The 26981-nt window shown below is 42.1% G+C and overlaps 1 protein-coding gene across 2 annotated transcripts in view; it reads left to right on the forward strand.

The window, feature by feature from the left end:
* Window positions 1-14669: 14669 nt before the first annotated feature.
* LOC126187579 (glutamate receptor 1-like) overlaps window positions 14670-26981 on the forward strand; it is a 417690-nt gene continuing 405378 nt past the window's right edge. For both annotated transcript variants that reach the window (XM_049928746.1, XM_049928747.1), the window contains exon 1: window positions 14670-14898. In XM_049928746.1, coding sequence (XP_049784703.1) covers window positions 14802-14898 — 97 coding nt within the window. In that variant the 5' untranslated portion in view covers window positions 14670-14801. The remainder of the gene's footprint in view (window positions 14899-26981) is intronic.

Consider the following 26981-nt stretch of genomic DNA (forward strand, 5'->3'; position numbering starts at 1 on the left):
TCTTCAACAGTGGGAAGCAATAAGGTGCTTAAAACATCAATGTAGGCCTTTGTTATGGTAGTTCCATGCAAAACAACAAGGGGTGCAAACCCCCTCCATGAAAAACACGACCACATCATAACAGCACCACCTCCGAATTTTACTGTTGACACTACACACGCTGGCAGATGACGTTCATCGGGCATTCGCCATACCCACACTCTGAAATTGCATCGCCACATGGCCGGCCGCGGTGGCCGTGCGGTTCTAGGCACTACAGTCCGGAACCGCGTGACTGCTACGGTCGCAGGTTCGAATCCTGCCTCGGCATAGATGTGTGTGATGTCCTTAGTAAGTTTTAGGTAGTTCTAAGTTCTAGGGGACAGATGACCTCAGATGTTGAGTCCCATAGTGCTCAGAGCCATTTGGATCGCCACATTGTGTACCGTGATTCGTCACTCCACACAACGTTTTCCCACTGTTCAATCGTCCAATGTTTACGCTCCTTACACCAAGCGAGGCGTTGTTTGGAATTTACCGGCGTGGTGTGTGGCTTATGAGCAGCCGCGCAACCATTAAATCAAAGTTTTCTCACTCCCGCCTAACTGTCATAATACTTGCAGTGGATCCTGATGCAGTTTGGAATTCCTGTGTGATGGTCTGGGTAGATGTCTGCCTATTACGTATTACGACCTTCCTCAGCCGTCGGCGTTCTCTGTCAGTCAACAGACGAGGTCGGCCTGTACGCTTTTGTGCCGTACGTGTCCCTTCACGTTTCCACTTCATTATCGCATCGGAAACAGTGGAACTAGGGATGTTTAGGAGCGTGGAAATCTCGTGTACAGACGTATGACACAAGTGACACCCAATCACCTGACCGCGATGGAAGTCAGTGAGTTCTGCGGAGGGCCCCATTCTGCTCTCTCACGATGTCTAATGACTACTGAGGTCGCTGATATGGAGTACATGGCGGCAGGTGGCACCACAATGCACCTAATATGAAAAACGTATATTTTTGGGGGTGTTCGTATACTTTTGATCACATTGTGTATATAACCTTAGAGTGCAGGAGTCCAGGAAACGTTAAAAAAGCCTTAGGTCACTAGAAAAAACAAGTGTAACAAATAGTCGAGTTAATAAAAATTGGCTAGGTGCGAGTAGGACTCGAACACTGAAGATCCTGTAAAAACTTAATTGTGTAGAGACATTCGTCCATTCCAGGAACCGAGTATCTCGATCATTTTTGCCTGTTACCAGCATTTATACTGTGAAGATATCGGTCCCAGGGATCACAAGACTTTCGAGTACGTTTCGTTTCAAATTTGAAGTCCTATAACAACTGACAAAAGAAATGATCTGATTCTTCAATAGCAAGTTTTAATGAGTGAGATTATAAATAACAAAATATGTGCCATAAATATACACACATCAAAAAAAAAAAAAAGTTTTGCATCACCTCAGTTCCGAGAGTTCCAGAACCTGCACAGAAAATTGGAACAGAGATCAATATAAACATCATTTCCGCCCATTTCGTTGCTCATTAAAACCACACATTGCAGGTTGTACCACCATACAGAGATACATTCAGAGATGGCGGTCCAGATTTCTGTACACACCGGTACCTCTAATACCCAGTAGCACGTCCTCTTGCATTGACGGATGCCTCTATTCGTCGTAGCATACTATCTAAAAGTTCATCAAGGCACTCTTGGTCCAAATTGTCCCACTCCTCTACGGTGATTCGGCGTAGATCCCTCAGAATGGTTGGTGGGTCACGTTGTCCATAAACAGCATTTTTCAATCCATCTCAGCCATGTTCGATTGGGTCCATGTCTGGAGAACATGCTGGCCACTCTAGTTGAACGATGTCGCTATCCTGAAGGAAGTCATTCACAAGATGTGCACGATGGGGACGCCAACTGTCGTCCGGGAAGACGAATGCCTCGCCAGGATGCTGCCAATATGGTTGCACTATCGCTCGGAGGATGGTGTTCACGTATCGTACAGCCGTTACGGCGCTATCCGTGACCACCGGCGGCGTACGTCGGCCGCACATAATGCCACCTCCAAAATGCACTCTCAAGACAGTGTGTCTAAGGCGTTCAGCCTGCCTGGGTTGCCTACAAACACGTCTCCAACGATTGTCTGGTTGAAGCCATATGCGACACTCATCGTTGAAGAGAACGTGATGCCAACCCTGAGCGGTCCATTCGGCATGTTGTTGTGCCCATCTGTACTGAGCTGCATGGTGTCGTGGCTGTCAAGATGGACATCGCCATGGAGGTCGGGAGTGAATTTGCGCATCATGCAGCCCATTGCGCACAGTTTTAGTCGTAACACGACGTCTTGTGGCTGCACGAAAACATTATTCAACATGGTAGTGCTGCTATCAGGGTTTCTCTGAGCCATACTCCGTATGTAGCGGTCATACACTGCAGTAGTAGCCCTTGCCTGAGCGAGGCATGTCATACATAGTTCCTGTCTCTCTGTATTTCCTCCAGGTCCGGACAACATCGCTTTGGTTCACTCCGAGGCGCCTGGACACTTCCCTTGTTGAGAGCCATTCCTGGCACAAAGTAACAATGCGGATGCGATCGAATCGCGGTACTGGCCGTCTAGGCATGGTTGAACTACAGACAACACGTGCCGTGTACCTCCTTCCTGGTGGAATAACTGGAACTGATCGACTGACAGACCCCCTCCGTTTAATAAGCGCTGCTCACGCGTGGTTGTTTACATTTTTGGGCCGGTGTAGTCAGTCAAAGGGATTGCGTCTGTGATACAGTATCCACAGTCAACGTCTGCCTTCAGGTGTTCTGGGAACCTGGGTGATCGAAAACGTTTTTTGATGTGTGTTATATCTTTTGATTTCAGTCAAGTAGAAGCTTAATACTTATACAACACCAAAGGGCTGTAGAGCTCAATATGTGACATAAATTTCAACTTGATATCTCTACTCATTCCTGAGAAAAGAAGGTCTCTACAGATGGCCATATTTTTCCCCTGCATTGACTAGGCAACTGTGCCTAACAGTTACTGCTACTGGAGCTGCTCTTCCATACAGCAACCTATACGAGCAAACGAGTTACGCATACTTCAGGTACTTTGTCTATGCACGGCTCCGTTTGAAAAGAATGTATAAGGAGGTTACTCTGTGTTGTTGCCCCGGATGATGATTACACGAATATTTTGTAAGGATTTGTAAGTGGTGGGTCATTGAGGTACGGCAATACGCGAACACGAGAAGATAAGTTTAAACAGTTTTATTAACCAAGGCGGATTATAAAACGCGCACGCTACACGCACCCATCATCATTGTGTCTGACATCCTAACACCGGCTAGTTACGGTCGTATCGAAAGGCTCCTTGGTGAGCTAAGGAAAGAGAGATTTTCGCGCCCGAGGTCACGCTACTTAATACTGCCCGCTGCGGACGGGGGCCAGTCGCGTACTCCCCCTGCCTCGCACTGCGGCCGGACGCGCGTCTACTGACCAAGCAAATTGCTAGCATTCCAGACAGGACGGCTGGGGAGCGCGTGTCAGTACTGTACGGCTGCGTGCAACCCGTAGACCCTTACAAATGCTTTGATGTAGTCAGAGGGTCGTGACGCACACGTCTGCTTTATGCCCCACAGCTAATCGCTGCAAGTAATAACCTGTAGCTTTGATCCTGCAGTCAAACAGTCTATGCGTTGGCTAGGATTGCGAATTAACAAAACACACAGAAATATAAAATAAAAGATAAACGAATAATGTAATAAAACGGTTTTATCTCAGGTCTGTAACTGATGTAGACGACAGAGTATTGAGGTAAAAAATGTTAATTCAAGAAAGGACACCTCAAATAAATATGAAGTGGTCCTACGATAAACAAGTACAATACGGACAGAAATATTCTTCTAAACAGCAGACAAGTTATGTTGAGAGTGTTATGTGAATGGTAGGAAAATCCCCAAACTAAGTATTCATCAAAGATACATGAAAACTGAGTACATTTCGTATTCACAGTACATGAAAACAGTTCAGAGTTCAACATGACGATTTAAAAATTAACACACGCATTAAAACAATAGTAATTCATACTCTTTCTATTCTCAATTCCAGCATACCAATGGGAAAAAGTTAGAGTCCTACTCTGGAGCACATTCACACTTCTCGAATTGTGCAGTCCCTTCAGAAGTTAAAACTTTGTAGCGGCCATTCACCACCCAGAGTAAATAACCTGTATAACTGAGTCATGCATGCCACTTCAGGCAGCCCTGCTTTCTCCCAGCACTCTGAATTGCTCCCTTGAGATCTTGGCTCAAAAACCCAGTCTCCACTTGACAGCCGTAGTGTTCTGCTGTCTACTTTTCCATTGACTGAAGGACGTCCCAACCTAAAACACATCGTTCGTAAGCTCTAAATACATGATTTGACTTCAACATGACCACTTTCCCACACTAAACTGATATATTACAAAAATATTCAAATAAATGTTACAAACATTTGGTCATACTCAGATCATTCAGAATGACTGAAAATAAAGGTTTGTTCATTAACGAACAAGCCAGCATTCTCGAACAAGTGCGCTCATGCTAAACGTGAATAGATTGTCATTAAATATTGTTTAAACAATTCTTTACACCTGCTTGTCAGAAGAGTGAGTCTTTTGGCACTCTTTTACAGAGATGATAGCCAACATACACGACTGACCACTTCTTAAATTAGTATGATTTTGTACCATCAGCTGCCATTAACATGAAAATAATGTTACTGGCAAAATAGTAAACTGTCGATTAAATAAATTATTAAGTATGTCAAAAAATGAGCTATTCATGCTGTATTTATTTACTGTGTAGTTTTGGTGAATAAGATGTTCTGACTACATCTGCATGATAAAAAGCATATAAAAGACGTGATAAGTCAATATATAAAATGCCAACTTTCAGCTTGTCTGATACTTAACCATTTTTTATGCTTCTCCTGCACAAAAGTCATGCGAGCACCAGCCATCCAAATCCCCACCTTTGGTATTTATCCATTCCCTTGTCTCTGCCTCTGAGCTCGCCAGGGGCGGCCATGTGATTCCCTCGCCCCAGCGACTCGCACCCAGCCCAGCGAGCAAATTCAGCTCTCCTCAGTCCCTGCCCTTGGTGGACGAATAACTAGCCCACGTACTAGTAACGTTACAGCTCAGAAATTTAAATTTCTTTCCACCACCAAGTGATTGTAGACCTTGATAGATTTGTTTACAAATAACTCATCTGCTACCGTTCACGATTTATTTTATTTTATTTTTCGCACGACGCGTTTCGGGAAATCAACCCCATCTTCAAGTGCGTATTTTTGTGTTTGTTACGCGTTTTTTAGTTGGTTGTCGATCTGTCTGTGAAGTAAGTGGTGAAACTTAGAACAATTTGTTCTTACAGTTTCCTTATGGTCCAGTTGTGTAGTCTCTCACACACACTAAACATCACACATAACTCGTTGTACATTTTTAAACATCGAAAACATTTTATATAAACAAAACAATTACACAGCTGTTCCTGCAAGAAGTCAACAGAGATGAGATTATAAGTCATCCATAGAGTATGATATGCTTTTGTACAGAGGTTATTTACCTTAACAATTTGGATCGTAATTACTTATATCTACTTCACAATTGTGCTTTAAGTAAACTATCGAAACATCTGAAGAAATTCACTGATTCACTTTCAAGTTTTGGGTTTAATATTTTATCTCCATATTTTCTGTAATATGAATATATCTCCAGTTCTTCTAGCAAATCCATTTTATGTCCTTTATTTAGTAGGTGGTGTACTTTGACATTTTGCTCTATTTTATTGTTCTGGATATCAGCGACCTGTTCAAATCGTCGTTAAACAGGTGGCCATCTATCTGCTCGTGCTTCGAAAGGTTAACATCTTTTTCTGTCACTCGTTTATTTACGAGTTCATAACTTATTGTCTGATGCCAACCTGCGTATCCAAAGAATCGATGTCTTAAGTCATGAGACTGGCTCTGTTTAGGACCACAGGAACTGTTAGAGCTCTCGGAAATAAAATTACGAATATTCATGCTTTCAACCCCACAAGCAGTATTTACGACAAATCCAAGAGTTAATCAAAATGTTCAAATGTGTGTAAGCTTACACACTACTTATCCTAAATTATCCTAAGGACAAACACACACACCCATGCCCGCGGGAGGACTCGTACCTCCGCCGGGATCAGGCCCACAGCCCATGACTGCAGCTTTTTAGACCTCGGCTAATCCCGCGCGGCAAGAGTTAATCATTTCGACCGGATGTACGAGGGTCGTTCAATAAGTAATGTCCCACATTTTTTTTTAAAAAAAAAGACCTTAGTATACATAGACAAACGTCCTTATGGTGCTTCACATTTGATGTTTCCTCTGTGCGCCGGTGAAGTTCTAACCGTTCTGACAGATGGAAAAGCCATAGTACAGCGTCAAAATGGTGTCTACATACGACTAAAATTACAAGCAGCGTGCTGTTATTAAATTCTTGTGTGCAGAAAAAGATACCGTTTTGAACATCCATAAGCGTTTGTCTGCACTGTATGGCGATGCGGCAGTTGATAGGAGTACAGTTGGGCGATGGGCAAAGAAAGTTACCGCCTCAGAGTTCCACGATCAGTCACGCTCGGGGCGTCCTGTCACAGCCACTGCTCCAGATATGCTGAATCGTGCGGAAGCCATTATTCGTGCCGACCGGCGCATCACAACTCGACAATTGGATCTACAGTTGTCGGTCAGCATTGGAAGCGCATCTGCAATGATCTAGACTCCGGATATTCAATAGGGTCCACGAATGCTCACACAGACCACAAGATTCAAAGAAAGGCCATTTCATCTGAATTGTTGTGGCGTTTCGAGATAGACGGAGAGGCCTTTCTGTCAAGGATCCGTACGGGAAACACACTTTGAAGATGACAACAGTGTTACTGATGCAGTGAAAATATGGCTACGCCTACAGGACAAGAGCTTTTACCAGCAGGGAATACATGCTCTTCCGCAACGTTCGCGTACGGCCATAGAACGTGGTGGAGACTATGTAGGAAAATGGGACATGTTGATGTATATTGTCACCAAATTCTGACTCTTAACGATAAATATGTTCTGAAAAAAAAATGTGGGGCATTACTTACTGAGCGACCTTCGTGGATTTACTATAGGTAATATCTTGTTATCTGGAGCGCTGGCCGTGTGATATATGGACTTCGCACACATGAAAGATCCCGTGGTCAAAGGATCCACGGGCACACTTGTAATTTTGTTTAGTCTTCGACGATGGAATAAATAAATCTTGAGTTGGTGCATAAGGTCGCAGCATATTTCCATACGTTTAATAAACACAAAAGGTACACACAACAGCGACTTTAGTCATCAATAATATATTCTAGTTCACTTTTCACAACCTTCTGACAATGCTGGGGTAACTTGATTCTGCGACTGTAGAAATCACGTTCTTTTGGGGCGAATAACTCGTCGAGCCATATTCAAAGCGCATTTTTCTTCTGAAAAGTGGAGGCAGAGAGCTGAAAAGGTGGAATTCTGCGGCTGCATGATTGAACGAATAAGACGGGTGCAGAATGACTTCCCAAACCAACTCCTGTATATTGCTTTTTGTCAATATAGCAGAATGTGGGCGGGAGTTATCGTGGAGCAGCATCACTTGCTGCAGTCTTCCCGGTTGTTCTCGGATTACGTCAGCAAGACGGCTGAGGTGTTGACAACAAATGTCAGCAGTGATGGTCACATGTCAGGGAAGCAGTTCGTCGCTGTTCCACCAGATGCACAACATAATCTTTGGTGGATGCCCGCAGATTTCTGACGAGCAAGCAGAGTTGCGCTGATTGCTTTAATTTTGGCTTAGAGCATGAGGTACCCATAAACCCAATTTTTTAACCTTCCGCTTTGCATGCAGATGTCACACGATGGAGGAATGATCACAGTTCATCACATTTTCCAGTTCTCGAGTACACTGACCTGGATTGTCGTGTATTAATGCATTTAAACGATCTTCATAAAACCCTGAAGATCTTCCTCAACGTGAGGAGTCCCTAATGTCAAAATGATCCTCCTTAAAACGAGAAAACCATTTTCGTGCTATGCTCTGACCAGTGGCATTATCCCCACACTTGGCGTAGATATTTCTGACTGCCACCGCTGCTGAACTCAAACTGAAGAATATGTCTGAAATCCGATTACTCCACTTGGCACTCCAGTTTCTATCGCCAATAGATCCTCTCACTAGCTTCAGATGACAAAATGATAATATGTGAACTCAAGTAGTAACAGTGAACTACAAATAAAAGACGACACGAGATAAATAAACCCGTAGGAACAGGAACATCAACATACAAAACAAAAAAAAACAAAAAAAACGCTACGAACTTATGCACTAATTTAATTGTTCTGAAGACAGAAAAATATAATTTTGTACGCATACGAACATTGACAAGTGACTGATCCTTGAAGTGGATCATAGAATAGGAACATACAAAGAGTGGCCATAGTGTACTACTCATGTCGCAAACATCAAACCGAAATAGTCACAAGATGTTGGTAAGACGCTGTTGCTTACTTTACTTTTATACGTTTTTGACCTGTTTTCAGACAGGTATTTACTAGTAACTTCAATATTGCTGAGTAATTCTTGTTATGGATGTGAATCGAAATTCGTCGAAGGACAATAATTTACTTTCCACAGATAAGTACCACAAAGTTGTATTTGTCATGTTAGTTACTATCGTAGGACTATTTTTTGGCCAGACATAGGGTGATTCAGCTGCCCTTACCTATGGGTTTTATGGAACCCACAACGCATTTAAATACCTAACACAAGATTTTCATATTTTCTCATTCGCTGCATATAAACTATTAGCCCTACTGAAGAAATGAACACCAATTTATGTAGGAAATTCAACGTAGTTACATTTTTTACAAGGATACTTTTGCCCTGGAGGCCATAGTTTTCTAATAATTCAAGAAAAATATGCAAAAGTAACCTTCAAACGCGTTTTTCTTGAAATATTCGAAAGCCATTGCCTCCACCGAAAACTTATACCAATATAAAATTTAATTGCATTAAATTCCCTACAGAAATGTCCTGTTCATTTCTTCGGTAGGACTAACAGTTTTGGCGCACCAAGTGTGAGCATATAAGAATCTAGCGTGTGGTTTTTGAAGGCATTGCGGGTTGCAGGTGAATCATTCTGTACTTATGAGGCAAGTGCGAGATAAATTTCGTAGTGTGTAGGAGCGCAGTTAGCTAATTCATTCAATTTGTATTCTTTTCGACCAGTTTTCTCCTGCAGATTATATTTACTTACGATAATCAGAGGCATTACCTCTAGATTATACCATTCTCCAAACGAATGTGCTTATTTTGAGGTATTCACAATAGGAAAGTGTAGTGCTAGTACCTGCGAGATGGATAGTGGGTATGCAAGACTGATATAATTTCGCTTAGGATGAAAGAAGATTAAACATATTGAATCATAAAGTTGAAAACTGGAGAGTTTTATCACAAAGTATTTCAGTATTGAAAAAACACTAATTTAGTGCATGTCACACCTCAAGTTTCGATCCTTTTCGGAATACTTACACTTCGCCATTCTAGCAAACTATTTCACACTGTTTAAGTTAAAGGGCTTTTTCTTTCTCTTGTTCAGCCAAAAGATTTACAACCTTTTCTTTGTCACTGAAATCTATTACTTTACATGTTTTTTTTTTTTTTTTTTTGGGGGGGGGGGGCTTGGAAGGTACTGTATTTTTCTTCTGGATTTTCATTAGCACAAGAATCACCGTTCGAAGTACAATTCATGGAATCGTCAGTTTTATTAACTAATGAATGACATATTTTATTAGGTCTTTAGGAAAAGTAGGTGATTTCCTTTACATACGGTATTCTTCATATTTCATCTTCGCAAGGTTTAGAATTTTACTGAATTCCACATCACTGTGCAACTCTGGATCCTGCACAAAGACAGATGTCATTGGCAAGCACATACGAAGAAAACACAAAGATAATTCAGTTTCATCTCCACTGTAAACACTTAGCGACACCCCAAAGGGAACTGCTAATTATTGTGGATATTAAATGAATGGCGAATTCTAGTGAATAGTAACTCTGAACGATCCTGGCAGAGAAGCTATCAACGAAATCTCAAATTTTCTTTACAAATTAAGATCGCGTCGTCTCGTCTTGAGTGTTTACCGATGTGCCGACAACCAAGGATATGCGCCTGCCGTGTTGGCATGCGCTGCCCGTTACAACTGCTATTGGGGTGAACATTACTCCCATTGACTGGCGAGCTAGGAATTTGCCAATTTTAAGCATTTTTAAAAAATACTTACATGTGTCTTAGCAGCTACAATTTTGACATTGTGTGTCTTTCGGTGTATTCTTCCTGTATAAAAAATTTGAGGGCAGGTTTTGACATGCCCGATGATTTCCTTGTGAGACCTCTGAAACTGCACCATACATAAGAGGAACAACAAACAGGAGTTCACTGCGTACAGGAAACCTACAATCACCAGCAAAATTATTCGCAACCAAATCAATTGCCGTACAATCCATAAACAAGCCAGTTACAGTTACTTATAACACAGAGTATACCCATTAACATGACTAAATAGAACAACTAAACACAATAAAGGAAATTTCTCCGAAGAATGGCTATGTTGCAAAGACAGTAGATGAAATAAAGAACAAAATTTTAACACAATTAACACATTACCTGGAATCATGCCCACAAACAAATACAACACAACACACAATAAATCAGAATACAGTAAGCAACAAATGGCATACAATGAAATACAACAACAACATACAGTTTGGGCGACATATTAAGGAGACAAGGACTCGACATGGCATACCAGACTAACAACAAAGTACAGAACATACTTGGAAGATAAGCCATGAACACATAAATATACCCAAAGTGGTACACAGAAGTTCACTTGTAATTGCTATCAATGTACATAGGCCAAACATGTAGTAATTTTAGAACCCGATAGGCAGAACATCTCAGAGCACTGAAAAGTAATAGCTCCTACTCAATATTTACTGATCACCTAATAGCATCAGAACCACGACCAACGAATATAGAAACTGATTCAACAGTTCTTAAAACTAGTGACAGATTGTACTACAAATTAATTACAGTAGAAAACTATCGTATTCAAAATTAAGAGCCAAAGAAAGAGCATACAAAATGAATACACATCCCTGTACAACAAAATACTCTTTCCCACAACAGAAGAACTGTATAAAAACTCCACCTCCCAATAGAATACCATCATTTTTTAAATTGAATTCTCTTCTACCCTACTCACCCAACCTGCCACCCCACTACCCCCCCCCCTCGTCTCTCTCTCTCTCGCTCTCCCTCAACGCGCGCGCGCGCACACACACACACACACACACACACACACACACACACACATAAATGCTAAACAACAAACATCAAAAACATTTTGAAATCGCGTGCTACTACCCGAACACATACGCGAAAGGGAAAAATGAACACCACATACCTATAACAACACTTGAAACGACGGCAGAAACCTTGCGCTTTGCTGACAGATTGTGCAAAATACATATGTAAAGGTTAGAGACGAAAAGAATGAAAGAAATAAGTGCTGTAACACAACTCAAACAAGGGAAGCCAGATAGCAACAACACTATCAAACGGTGTCCGGTATAAGGCGGGAATTTTCCCGTTTTCCCCCAACAGTTTTTGCACTTTATAGGTCCAATACCATAGAGTTTATTACATAATGTCTTAATATTTCCTGTCATCCTGCGTTATCTTTCAGTTAACGTTTTCTGCACATTGTTTTCCTCATCTATTCTTTGGAGGACCTCATTCCTGTTCTTGTCCATTCAGTTAATTTTGAACATCCCTCTATAATCCTACGTCTCAAGTGCTTCGATTCTCTTCTTTTATAGCTTTCTCAGGATCCATAGCTCACTTCCACACAACGCTAAACGTGGGATAATGACGTGCACATACACAGATGGCGGTAGCATAGCGTTCACAACGTATAGAAGGGAAGTGCATTGGCGAAGTTGTCATTCGTACTCAGATGATTCTTGAGGAAAGATTTATTTCCGACGTGATTACGGCCACACGACGTGAATTAATAGACTTTGAACATGAAACGATAGTCATAGATACACGTATGGGACATTTTATTTCGGAACTCGTTAGGGAATTCAGTATTCCGAGATCCACAGTGTCAAGTGTGTGCCGATAATACAAAATTCCACGGACAAGAGATTGGCCGACGCCCTTCACTTAACGACCGAGAGCAGTGACGACTGCATACAGTTATCAGTGCTAACAGAGAAGCGACACTGCGTGAGAAAACCGCATGACAAATGTATTCGTTAAGGTAGTGCGGCGAAAATTGGCGTTAATGGGATTTGGCAGCAGGCGACCGACGTGAGTGCCATTGCTAACAGCACGACAGCGCCTTTCCTGGGCTCGTGACCGTATCATTTGGACCGTAAATAGGCGATTGGAAGACAGTCTGGTCTGATGAGTCCCGATTTTAGCTGGTAAGGGTTGACGGTAGGGTTCGAGTGTGGTGCAGACCCCACGCAGCAATGGAACCAAGTTGTCAAAAAGACAATGGTAGCACGAAATGGACTGGGCCCTGTGGTCCGATTCTTGACTGGAACTTGTTATGTTCGGCTAGTTGGAGACCATCTGCAGCCAATCATGGACTTATTGTTTCAAAAGAAAGATGGAATTTTTGTGGAAAACAATATGACGTGTCACCGAGCCACAACTATTCGCAATTGTTCTGCCGAGCATTCTGGACGATTCGAGCGAATTCTTTGGCCACCCAGACCACCCGACATGAATGCCATCGGACATTTATGGGATTTAATCGAGAGGTCAGTTCGTTCACGAAATCCTGCACTAGTCACAATTTCGCAATTATGGACGGCCGTAGAGGCAGTATGGCTCAATATTTATACGAGACAAGAGACTTTCAACGGCTTGTTGAGTCCATGCCACGTCGAGTTGCTGCACTAAGTCGGCTAAAAGGATGTCCGACACGATATCAGGAGGAATCCCATTACTTTTGTTACCTCAGTGTATGCTTCAGGACGAACTTTCTCAGAAATTCCTTCCTCAAACTAAGACCAGTGTCAGATACCAGTAGTCTTCACTCAGTCAGGAATGCCCTCTTTACCTGTACTGGTCTGATTCCTATATCACTCTTGCTTCGTCTATTACACATAATTTTTCTCCCAAGGTAGTAGCAGTTCTCCACATTGTCTACTTCGGGTTGACTACTTTTAATCTCTTTTCTGCTACTCCTCTTTACTTTCATCTTTCTTTGATTTATTTTGAGTCCATATTCCATGCTAACAAGGTAGTTCGTTTCATTACAAAGTTTCTGTAATTCCTCATCACTTTCACTGAGGATAGCAATGTCATAACTGAACCATATCATTGATATTCTTTCACCCTGAATTTTAATCCAGCTCCTTTCAGTTCCGACATTTCTTTGTTGATGAGTCGAATGAACAGTAGGGGGGAAAGACTACGTCCCTGAGATACACCAGTTTCTAATCCGTGCCCTTCATGGTTGGTCTTTCAATTTTATTGTTGTCGTGTGGTAGCTCAATTTTAATTTTCATTCTTCTGTATAGTTCGATTAACAGTACAACTGACAGTGCTATGGTTTTCTTTTTTATTTGCTCATGCTTCTTCGGGGCGGTGTCATGATAATTGTCCAATCGTTTGACGATTTGTCTCTGTTCTCATAGATTTTAAACAGCAACTTGAATAGTCGTTTGCTTGCCACTTTCCACAACGATTTTAGAAATTCTCTACGTTCTGTCTTATTTGATCACAAGTCAGTTTTAAGCTAAGGATAACACACACACCCATGCCCGAGGGAGAACTAGAATCTCCGTTTGGTCCCATAGGAACTTACCACAAATTTTTTCTACAAACAATTTGAAACGAAACCTTAAAATCATATCATATGAAAATATAATTGCACCAAAAAGTGTTTTGTTCAGTGAACTTGTTCAAAACGTATTAAGCGCAATTTAAAAATTAATATCGTGGCTTCATGAGTTGCGAAACGATTTCAGTCATGAATAATTTTGGAACATAATGTAATGATATACGTCCTGATGTCGAGTTATTTTGACATGCTTCATTTGGTTAGGAAAGGAAACGTTTTTTCCGCTTCCTGTAAGATGCGATCTGTATGCTTCATACGATTTGAAACGATGCTCCTCAGATAATAGCCTATTTCTGAACATTAATCGTGTGACGGTAAATATCTGAATAAATGAATAGGGAAATAAAATCTCTGAATACGGAAATCCATGAGGCTAATGGAAGAGAGAGTGAGGACGGCGAGATAAATCCTTCAAACGTTCGTATTTTATACCGCTCATTCAGATTTGCGATACGAATTAATCTTCTGTCGCACGGGAGCCACAAGAAACGACACTTTACGCACGTGCTGCCCTAGCTGTTGCCAGAACGATAACTCTCATAAAGCGACAGGTGAAATCAAAATTATGGCTCTGTGCACGAGATATCGTGCGTAGACGGCACCTGTCGTGTCCGCTCGGCCGCCGTCGGCTGCGCTCGGCTGCGAGCGGCCGGCCTCGCCGGCTGGTCCAGCGCCGGGCGCAGAGTGCTGCGGGCGCGTGGATGCTGCGCTCCCGGCCGTGACGTCACACGGCGCTGCGCTGCGAGCTCGGTGCGTGCTCCGGCCTGCACGTCCGCAACCTCGCTGCGTACGCGGAAGCCCAGGGGGTGGGCAGCCATGAGGGGCGCGCGGGTGAGGACTTCCAGCCTGACGGCCACACTGGTGTGCGTGACGCTGCTCTCCGGACACGCCCCTGCCGAGAAGATACCTATCGGTGAGTGAAAGATTTACCAGCGTGCAGGTGCAGTGCGATGACCTGCAGTATCTCTTTGTTCCTGAACTGCGTGATTACCTGAGCGATTTGAACTCAAATTAGATCCCGATTTACTACAAAACTGAAAACTAATCAGTATGACCTTGAAATAATCAAGTTTGCACGTCCTGTATAACAAGTAATGGAATTAATATGATCGTTAGTAAGTTTGTGTGTGTGTGTGTGTGTGTGTGTGTGTGTGTGTGTGTGTGTCTGTGAGAGAGAGAGAGAGAGAGAGAGAGAGTTCGCGAGTGCCGTGTACTACCTGAGCAAGCTGATTCTGTACGTCACATTTAAATTCTACAACTTCAAGCTTGCAGCGCTAAACCACGATATTCGAAAACTCATATTTTCCAAGAATTTTTCCAAGAGCTTTCTATAACTGGTCTTGTATTTTGTCACCATGTATGCTGGGGTGCGCTTAATTGTGCAATGTGTCAGTTAATTTACGAAACTAATTTTACTAACTTTGTAACTGAAATACACACACACACATACACACACAGTTTTTAATATTCAAGTGAGGCCTAGAAGGTTATGTGAGATATAAAGTATTTTAATTTATTTTCAAGATTGGTTTACCATCTATAGCGGTCTTAACTGTCCTGAGAGGCGCTCCAACATTATTGTAGATAGACCAGAAGAAACTTAAGTCGTGGTTAGTAGATGTGTTCTTAAATTCTGGCGTTAATATTTTCTAGAAGTGTTGAAGAACTGTTAATCACAAAGCGAGTGTAAAAAGTACAATAACGGAAAATACAAAACATTAATCACTCCTAAGTGATTAATTGTGTTTGAAGGGTAAGTACTAAAATATTACGAAGAAAGTTCTGCGTCATTTACCGCCACTAGTTACAGTTTTAGGAAGTCATTCACATAATAAACCTGACGAGCAAGAAATGGAACTGCTTTTATCAGTAAATTCGGGCCGTAACATAGGCGACTGCATTTAGACCTTGAAATGTATCAGGAAGAGGTTTTAAAGATACAGAGAAGTAAACGTAACCATACGGGAATGTCAGTGGAAGATTTTTCCCTTTTCGCTGATTACCACGTGATAACTTCCGAGAATACCTGTAGCTATAAGCTAAGGAAAGCGTTTTCAGAATATGACTAATAAAGCTTCAAAATAAACACATGTAAAATTAGAGTATATGATCGTGGGTAGAGACGAAAACCACCACTCTGGGCCTACGAATTTTAATCTTATTTTTTTAACATTTACTATACCTGATAAAGGAAAGAACGCAAACATTTTAAAATTAAAAAATGTCAAGGTAGTGAACTTGTTCGACAGTTAAACTGAAACATTTGGAGTAATAAGATCACAAATAAAACTAAAATGATCATATACAAAATACTTCACGGTAAATGACGATAGCCAAAACGGTTGAGGATAAAAATTTATTAAAATTCTTGACCACGGTTTCGTTATACGTAAATATACCTTCATCAGAAGTAAAACACACTAAAATCGCATCCTGCAATGGAGATTCGTAAAATAATTGTGCCAAAGGCGTCGTCAGTAGTTAAAACATCATCTCCATTTATACAACATGATTATGGACAGAGGGTCGATGCGAACACAGCTTAGCATCAGTACTTCGCCTCTGAACTAACAACTGTTTTGGCTGTCATCATTTATCATGAAGAATTTCAACAGTTGCTGTTTCAGCCATGTTTAAAATCTTGAAATATACAAAACACTAGAAATCATATGTATTAGAAGTTTGAAAATATGAAGAAGAGAGAGACAGCAATTGCTATCAATGAAAATGGCTGTACTGCAGGCAAAAGTGCTGGAGTTTCACGGCTAAATCACATCAGAAATGAAGATATGAGATAATAATGGCAAGCGAAAGGATCATCATAGAAGCTGCACGGCCATTTAGTACGAATGCATGTTAGTAACAAAGAAGTTATGGAGGTGAACCCCAGAGGAAAACAGGAGTCGTAGCCGCATAAGAGATAGATGATAGAATCAAAGGAAGATATGGGCTCTATAACTCGGAAAGAAAACTCGAAAGACTATAAATTGCGGAGCGTGAGAAGTGATAAGTGAGCCTTAAGCAACCCGCACTTTATATATATCATAATTAACAGCTGTAACTATCATTGGGGAATACACACTGCGGTAATAGAAATCATCGGATACCTCCTAATATTGTGTCGGACCTCCTTTTGCCCAGCATAGTGTTGAAACTAGTCGTCGCATGGATTCGACAATTCGCTGGCAGCCCCCTGCAGAAATACCGAGCCATGCTGTCTCTATAGCCATCCTATCTGCGAAACTGTTGCCTGTGCAGGATCTTGTGCACGAACCGACCTCTCAATTATGTCCCATAAATGTGCGATAGAATTTATGTCGGGCGATTTGGGCGACTAAATCATAAACTCGAATCGCTACATAGTTACATTTGTTCGAACTGTTCTTCAAACCAATCACGAACAATTGTGACCCTGTGACATGGCGCATTGTCATCCATAAAAATTCTATCGTTGTTTGGAACCACGAAGTACATGAAGAGCTGCACACGGTCTCCAAGTAGCCGAACATAACTATTTCTAGTTAATGATCGGTTCAGTTGAACCACTAAACCCAGTTGATTCCATGTAAACACAGCCAACTCCATTGTGGAGTCACCAGAAGCCAATATAGTGCCTTATTGACAACTTGGATCCATGGCTTCGTGAGATCTGCGCCACTCTCGAACCCTACCATCAGCACTTACCAGCTGAAAATGAGACTCATCTGACCAGGTCACAGTAATTGTGTAGGGTACAACCGATGTGGTCACGAGTCCAGCAGAGGACCTAAAAGTAATGTCGTGCTGTTAGCAAAGGCACTCGCGTCGATCTCCTGTTGCCATAGCCCTTTAACGCCAAATTTCGGCGCACTGTCCTAACGGACACGTTCATCGTACCCTGTAACCTCCCCCTCACTTATCGACCTTAATGACAGTGAAAAATTAAACCGCGTGTACCTAATGGAAATTTGGGAAAATCAATCGTCACCGAAGTTAACTTGTCGGTAAATATGGAGGAAAGGGTTACATCTAAATGAAAGGAAAAATGCAAATGAAACTGGTGGAAATTAATTTTGAAAGGGGTAAAGTTAATAAAGAAAGTACATGTGCGGCCATTACGTTAACAATTAACTACCGGTAATTAGATATTTGAGATTTGGGGGAAATTACGGTCGCCAGTCCTAAGGACAATTACTATAGTAACTGAAAAAGAAAGGTTATTACACCTATAATTAGCACTAGAAGCGTGGCAACTGAAGGTTGACACGTGTAGTGTGAAAACTGAAAGTTTTATCAGAAGTAATACATTTCGCTAGACTCTGACTTAATTTAGCAAAAGAATTAATTAAAACCGGAAAATTGAAAGTTAATTTAGTGACTGAAATTAATCGTGAGATTTGGTTCTGAAGCACTACGAAATTCAGTAAAATAAGGTTAGTCTTGGGCTACCTCAACAATCATTTCAAAAGCTACTTGAATCTACGCAATTTAGAAATAAGAGATTTAACTTTGAACTTGAATTAAATGATTCTGAACAATTAACAATAGTAAAATTTAGTGCGTACCAAGCTGAGCTGCAGTCACAGGTAAGCTAAAATATGGTAACAAAACTCGCACTCTTAATTTGTGCTTGTGTAATCTAAGTATTGTAGCCAGCTATGAATACTTTAACTGTATTTTGAAATTAAAGTAGTGAAATGGAATGATTGTCCTTTAATGCTGACGTCTGAATTTCAAAGACACTCGGGTTCATTTCGGAAAAGGAAGGGACCCTGCTTGGTAATGCATTTGGGACAATAAGCAACAAAGATTCATGCTACGTTGCTGTATTTTTGTGATGCAAATGGAACAGTTTGAAAAGCTGAGGTCTGCCATACAGTTCTACAACTTTACGTGCTTCCAGTCTTCCTTGTTGGTTGATTGAAGGTTTGAAGCCGTCGATCGAGGAGGTGGCGACAGTCACTCATTGTCGGCCGTCGCTGTTGCAGAAGCTGGATGTTGGCGCGCCTTCTTCTCGACGCGGTCACCAGGCGAAACGGGCTCTTGATGTGCGCCAGCTAATGCTTCCCGTCCGCGACACCGTGTCAGAAACTAACACAGCAAGTCGAGCGCAATTACATGCTGCCAAACCCCGAAAGCGCGGCAACTCGCCGGAGCGTCACACAACACACCTGCTCCACCGCACTCCTCCAGCCAGACTCCCCTCTGCCCGCGCTCCACGCGACAGAGTTAACACTACCAAAGATCCTAAACACTTTGGTTCTCCACACGACCTATCGATATATTCGTTCGATAGCATAGTTTTCCCTAGGCCAGACCCAGCGTATAAATACAAATAATATTCACAAAACAAAACCAATTATAAATCGACATAAATGCATATATATACAAATAGTAAAACAATTACAATATACAAAGACACAGAAATGTTATATCTTCAGGTAACAAAATAAGGAAAAAAATTTGCAGTGCAATAGACGGAAATTGAAGGATATGCATTTCCGGCGTTACAACCTCTCACATTGATTTCTGCGATTAATTCACTTGGTGTTTATGATTTTGTTCAAAGCAGTGTAACTTGTCTGTTAGCACTGACAACTATGTGCAAACACCGCTGCTCTCAGTCGTTAAATGATAGCTTTCCGCCTCTGCGTTGTCCATGGTGATGCGTAATGCCTCAAATCTGGTACTCCCAGCACACTCTTTACACTGTGGATCTGGAATTACTGAATTCTCTGAAGATTTCCAAATGGAATGTCCCATGCGTCTAGCTCCAACAACATTTCGCGTTCAAAGTTAATTCCCATCGCGCGGCTACAATCACTTCGAAAATCTTTTCACATGAGCCACATGCGTACAAATGACAGCTCCGCCAAATCACTGCTCATTTATACCCTATGTATGTGATACTACCGCCGTCTGTATTTGTGAACATCGCTATCCCATGACTTCTGTCACCGTGTGAGGTGGCAGGAAGACGGTTCAAACAGGCATCCATCCATTCTAATTTAAGTTTTCCTAAATCGCTTCAGGCAAATGCCGGGATGGTTCCTTCGAAAGGGCACGACCGACATCCTTCCTTAATCCGATGGGACTGATGACATCGCTGTCTGGACCCTCCCCCAATTAAACCAACCAATCATGACGTCAGTTACCTTATTGGACACGATAATGGACGTTAAAAGATGCTCGTAAACACCGTTCCGCAACGAGTAGTTTGCGATATAATTGCCAATCTGTGGCTGTCAGCTGCTAATGACTTCCGTTTGAATTAGTGTTTTAGAAAGAATCAATGTATTTTAAATGTAAACTATGCGAATAAGTCCCCATCTTCTTCGGCTCAAATTTCAGCCATTGCACGTGGTTTGGGAATATTTTAGATGCATGATCCGGCATTGGCGCATTTTGTTGCTCAACAAAATGACATCTAAAGCGAAGGTATGTTCCATTTTGAATAGGTATGGCATGAAGAGGCCGAGTAGCGTCGGTATGTTGAACTGCAAGATCTGCTTGATCCTTTCGATTTTTCTGTCTGGAGTTATCTCAAAAATAAAATGTTCAGCACTCCCGTTAACATGAAGAAATGGAGCAGCAAGTCAATATTTACGAACCGTTACGAGGATGTTTGACAAAATTCTCTTCCTAGCAGTAGAGACGATTACAGTATTGTATCCACATGCGAGGGCAACACGCGGAATGACACTTAACAGAGCGTAGAGTAATTTCTAACACGTAACGTTCAGAAGTTGTATTGTATTTCTTGTTAATTTGGGCTGTGGGAGAAATTGGTGCCCTGTTACATGATCAATTAAGCTGAAAGTTTACATTTCAGATCATTTGTAGTAACTGGGACAATACTTTATAATGAAGTAAGTGGCACATTGTGACCACAAATTTGCAGTTAGCTCGCAAAAAGTTCGTTTATGGGCCCATGTTTAATGAAAGGTTTCTACTTCTACACTTCCTGGCGAAAGAAAGGCAGGCACACAGAAGTGGAAGAGGAAACGAGATGAAACTTCCAGGGTTCGGAGGGTATGTCATGTTTCGGTGAGTACTAAATCGAGTCACGTTTACAAAGAGTTTAGCAGTGAGGAAGCACAGGAGGACGCAGGCTGTCGGTGACGTGCCGTAGTATTGTCAGACATTCCTGAATGACTACCAGCCGTGACCTGAAGTCTTATCCGATGCATCACCAAGTCAGGTTGCCAGAAGTAACAGCGTTGTGCCTTTCCAAATCATGGAAAGGATGGGACCTCTTCCCGAGTTGCTGCCACACTCGCCGACAATGATAATCCGGGGTAGTACAGGACGGCATTTCACCGCTGGACACAATGTGACGTCATTTATAAGCCATCTGTGCTTCCCAGTCCTTTTTTTTCCTTTTATTTTTAGCGGCAGCTTACGTATGGGACAGTAATTTGTAACCCGGGTGCTGCTAGTCTCCGACAAACAGAGCAGATGACAGTAGGGTGGTAGGTACACTGCACTCGCGTTCGTAAGGACGACAGTTAAAATCCTTGTCCGCCTATCCAGATTTAGGTTTTCCGTGATTTCCCTAAATCGCCCCAGATAAAAACCGGGATGGGTTCTCTGAAAAGGGCACGGTCGATTTTTCCCCATCCTGTCGCAGTTCGGACTTGTGCTCCTTCACTAATTACCGCGCTGTCGATAGGAGGTTTTACTCTTATCTTCATTATTCCTTCCTTCCAACTGCAGGAGCAGTTGTGAAAGGGTACGACATGACTGGAGCACAATACGGCGATGCTTCCTAGTAGTAGTCAGATGTGGCCGACTGGAATCTAGATGACAGTAATGTCTGCCCTCACGCTCCCATACAGTCCAATACTGGGCCACTGTCACATCCTAAAGACCTACATATTTGGATATCGTGTGATTCGACCAGCCGGCCAAATGAAGACCCACAAGGGAGCCGCTTTGAAACCTCTGTCAAGTGCTGTAACGCTGCCCCCTATGAGCACCAGGCACCTCAGTGTTCTTCGCAGTGATCACTCAACATATCACACTGTTCGCGCCTCTCACTTACCCCAACAGCCCTGATAACAACACTAAACACGAAAAACCTAATGTATTCTCCATGCCGTTCTACCGGTCACAGAGAACTGAAACTCTGATTATTTACGTACCCACAAATTGGTGTGCGGGTACGAAGCTTTATTGGCATCTCACCATGTCTTCTGGGTGCTTCATCTTTCTTCGCATGCGCATAGTATTGTATGCTTTTATCGTAGTCAGTTTTCACTTTTAATTACCTGACACCTGGCGTAAATTTCTTCTTATCAGATGAAAAGTTCAGCTCGCTATGTCAGTGACAAATGGCGAGCATTTTACTACAAATTTGAATCTGCGCTGGGTGTAAAACGTCACATTCAAGTTTAGAAACCAGGAAACGAGACTATGCTGCGAATTTGTACATTAAGCAAATATTTTTAGTTACTGGTGGTCGCCTTCTGCATAGGTCCCAATTGAATCCATACGAGACCGCAATCTTTTCTTCGACTCCTCGAAAAAATTTTGCACGTAGCTCCCCTAGTGTGTATAGAATCTCCACCATTTTTGTCCTCCGTCCAAGAGCGGAAAGAAACTGTTTGTTCTCTGGAACTGAAGTGATCGAGTACGTTGAAACTTGAAATCCGTAGGACACAGTTAAAGATTGAGAAATGTTCGCCTGCTAATGTCCTGCTACAAATCTAATGTGAGAACTCTGAGTTCCTCTTTGTCATTTGTAATTACATGCAGAAATTTAATAACTATCACGCGACATTCCATTAGACTTAAGTGACTTGTGCTACGCTGAAGAAACGTGTGCCTTCTTTTGGACCAGCATGTGAGGTGGCGCGGTGGTTTAGGACTCGGGGTTCAATCCTTCGCCCAGCAATTCAGATTTTGGTTCCCTCTGATTCCCTAAAACACTTCAGACCAGGGCCGCTGTGTGGAGCTGATACGGAAAGCGTTCTAGGCAGTGGGAAACAGAGAATGGCACGATGAACAGTGGGTCACGCTCCGTCGGTTTCAGATGCATGTGATTTATGACACAATGGACGTAGCGAGTAACACTAACGACAGGTCCTCTTTCTTAATGCTGCTTGACAAGGTAGCCACCTTTTTGGCGATACTGATGGTTCCGTAAACTATTTGTGTCCTAAAATACTAAACCACATACACAAATCCAATCTGCAGAGGTATTAACTAATAAGCCACGAGACGTAGTAGGACAATGCGTCGATGATGCCCATTAGGCGGAATGCCTTTACCTAAATGTCAGTTCACACTTACATTCATTCCATTTTCTTCTTTAAATGTTGAGCACGTTGGTCAGTATTTCCGGTATTTTCCTATGCGCTAACTTTGCTTGCCAAAACATAAGTTTGTTCCGTTGAATACCCATACTAATATTATAAATATGGAAGTGTGTTATCTGTTACCACTTCATGACTAAACAGCTGAAATCTATGACGGAGATAGCTTGAACGCTGAGGAAGGACGTAGGCTACTTAATGAAGTGTGTAGTACAAGATATTAATTTAGTTGAAGGATATAGCTCAAATTAGAGCAACATGTTCACTCATTGAAAAAGATTTGACGTTTGAACTTTATTGTGTTTCTGAAAATTCTTTTATTGACTGGTATGTTCTGTTCTACATAACACGATTCAACGTAGTATAATGTTTACACAAACCTCAAAGAGTTTAAACCATACTTCCATAACAACATCATGAATGCGAAAGTAAGTGTGTCTGTAACGCTTTCGCGTCCAAGCCGCTGAAAAAATTTCAGTGGAATCTGGTATGTATGGAGATAAACAGGACCCTGAGGAAGAACGTTAAGTTACCGCTGAGAGGGAGAAGTGAGGAATGAAACATCTTTTTAGTACATCAACGAGGACAAATCATGTTAAAAATCGTTAAATTTCTTGCGTAATATACACGTTGTATAATGTACAGCTTACTTCAGTTGTATCATGCATAGACGCATCGCTCGGCAGCGATACCGCATGTGCCGCCAGAGCGTAACTTGCGGCAGTCACACCACGAACTCTGCTAAGCCAAACAGATAGATACATGAGTGCAGCTGACGTTATTGAATGTACAGCAGCGTAATTACTCACCATCACTCGTCATAGCAGAACTACTGATATGTGAGCGCTGTAGTGGGAAACAGCTAGTTCATTAGTAATTAAACAGAAGCTGCTGTCTTCAATTTACGACACCACTGTCCAGCATAAAGTGATAATGGAGTCACTATGCGTCACAGTATACATCCTCATAATTCTACGACCCAGCTGTCACAGCTTGACGCATCTTCTATCAGTAAACACTCCCGCTCCCATACCCCAGATGGGCGAAGGTAGAGGAAAGTTTTGGCTGCTCGCTCAGACGGTTCTGTAGATTGAACTGTTTTACGAGTATGAAGACATGGCGTCTCAGATTAATCCGCGCCCGATGTCTTTCCTCATTCATCTCCGACCTCTAACGACCACATTCTAATTCACTTTTATTCATATTTCTAATCACCCTTGAGCCCAATATAAAACAGTCATTTGAGGATGAGTCCGTTTTATAAGGTTTCTTTTCACGAATGATAAATCTTGATAATACCCTTTGCGGGAGCCCTATCAACGAACCGATAATTTTTATTTACGTTCTGGAATGGTAAACTTCGTAGAATTATAAAGCTGATGTACAGTTACGGTGTAAGAAAGACATATTGCTCTGTACAGCCACGACTGATACTCTTCACATGTCATAAGTGATGGCCGCGTCGGAGGTTCGAGTCCTCCTTCGGGCATGTGTGTGTGTGTGTGTGTGTGTGTGTGTGTGTGTGTGTGTGCGTGTGTGTTGTCCATAGCGTAAGTTAGTTTAAGTTATATTCAGTGGTATGTAGGCCAAGGGACCGATGACCTCAGCACCTCAGCAATTTGGTCCTATTAGACCTTGCCACAACTTTTTCCTAAATGATAAAACGACATCTACATATACAGGGCATTAAACGATTACGTACACAAAATTTTAGAGTGTTTAGAGATGATAAAAATGTCACAGGTGCTCCATTGACCTGCTAGCGGCCCATGAATGTTTTGATGCCAGTGATATACAGACACGATGCTGTAACTGCCGCATGGCGAATATTATTTTAGTTTGCTGGGTGCTGAGAATAACGTCCATTTATACTGACAAACAGGCAAGTAGCTCTTTTGGATTGTCCAGTGGTGTCTCGAGCACCAAGCGCTTCCGTTTCTTGCACGAAATTGAAGACATGGGAGGCCTCAAACACATAGCCAATGATATCAAAGAACATTTAGGCAATGTTTTCGCTAGCTGTTCGACTGGGAGGACACCTTTCCTCAACGGTACGAATAGAGTGGTGTATGGTTTACCACAAGAACATAGAGTCTCATAAACAACGAGCTGCCTAAGCCACAGATCATCCTTAACAGAGCGCAAAAGTGACTGGGCACAAATTGTAGAGAATTTGAGTTGTCATCATAAAATATTCAGCTCTGAAGAAAGAGATGTGGAGCACATCAGGGTGAAACTCAAAAGCGTAGTAAATTATGCCCTAGACAAATATGCGTCGAGCAAGGTTATGAGAGATGGGAAAGACCCACCGTGGTTCATCAGCCATGTTAGAATATTGCTGTGAAAGCAAAGAGAGCTTCATTTTCCATACAACCGAGGTCAAAGCCCGGTCAACTAACAGGAGACGAATGAAGCTAAAATGTGTGTAAGGAGAGCGATTCAACACGCATTCAATGAATTAAAAGCAAAAGTTGTGCCGAAGTATGTAACTAAAAATCCTAAGAAGTATTAGTCTTAAGTAAAGTCAGTAAGCGGTCGTAATCATCTGTTCAATCAAGCAATGACGATAAGTAACTGAAACGGAGGACGACAGAGAAAAGACAAAAATTCTGAATTCGGTCTTCCGAATTTTTTGTGATCATGGAAGACCGCAATAAAACACGCTTTTCAATCATCCTGTGACTGCCTATATGCCAGATATTTAGACAAACTATCGCAGAATAGAAAATAAGCTAAATTGCTTAACACTGGAAAGGCAGCTTGACCAGATGAAGTACGTGTAAGGTTCTACAGAGATTATGCTACAGAACTTGCTCCCCTTCTCTCAGCAGTTTCTCCTAATGCGCTGGAGCGACGAAGTATACCTGGGGATTGGAAAAAAGCGCGAGTCATTGCCGATTTCAAGAGGGGTCGTACGTGAGATGCACTTAATTATAGCCCTGTATTGCTCTTAATTATAGCCCTGTATTGCTGACATCAAGCTGTTGTAGAATTATGGAATATGTTTCACGCTCACATGTTTTGACGTTTTAGAGAACGAAAATCTCTTCTATAAAAGTTAAGATTGATTCAGCAAACAGAGATCTTGCGAAACGCGGGTTGTTCTGTTCTTCCATGACTGATCCACAGCGCCGTAGACATCAGAGTCATTTATGATGTTGTCTTCCTAGAGTTCAGGAAGGCAAAAAATGATTCAAAGGGCTCTGAGCACTATGAGACTTAACTTCTAAGGTCATCAGTCCCCTAGAACTTAGAACTACTTAAACCTAACTAACCTAAGGACATCCCACACATCCATGCCCGAGGCAGGATTCGAACCTGCGGCCGTAGCGGTCCCGCGGTTCCAGACTGTAGCGCCTACAACCGCACGGCCACCATGGCCGGCTTCAGGAAGGCATTCGACACTCCTTTGGACTGTCATTTAGTGAAAATAAAAGTACGAGCTTAGCAATTTTGGACCAGATTTCTGACTGAATTCAAGACTTCTTTGCAGATAGAACTCAATACGTAACAGAACATATTCGACAGGTGTAAGCCGGCTGGAGTGCCCGAGCGGTTCTAGGCGCTACAGTCTGGTATCGCACAACCGCTACGGTCGCGGGTTAGAATCCTGCCTCGGGCATGGATGTGTGTGAGTCCTTAAGTTAGTTAGGTTTAAGAGTTCTAAGTTCTAGGGGACTGATGACCTCAGAAGTTAAGT

The sequence above is a fragment of the Schistocerca cancellata genome, chromosome 5 (assembly GCF_023864275.1).
Source record: "Schistocerca cancellata isolate TAMUIC-IGC-003103 chromosome 5, iqSchCanc2.1, whole genome shotgun sequence".
Taxonomy (NCBI): Eukaryota; Metazoa; Arthropoda; class Insecta; order Orthoptera; family Acrididae; genus Schistocerca; species Schistocerca cancellata.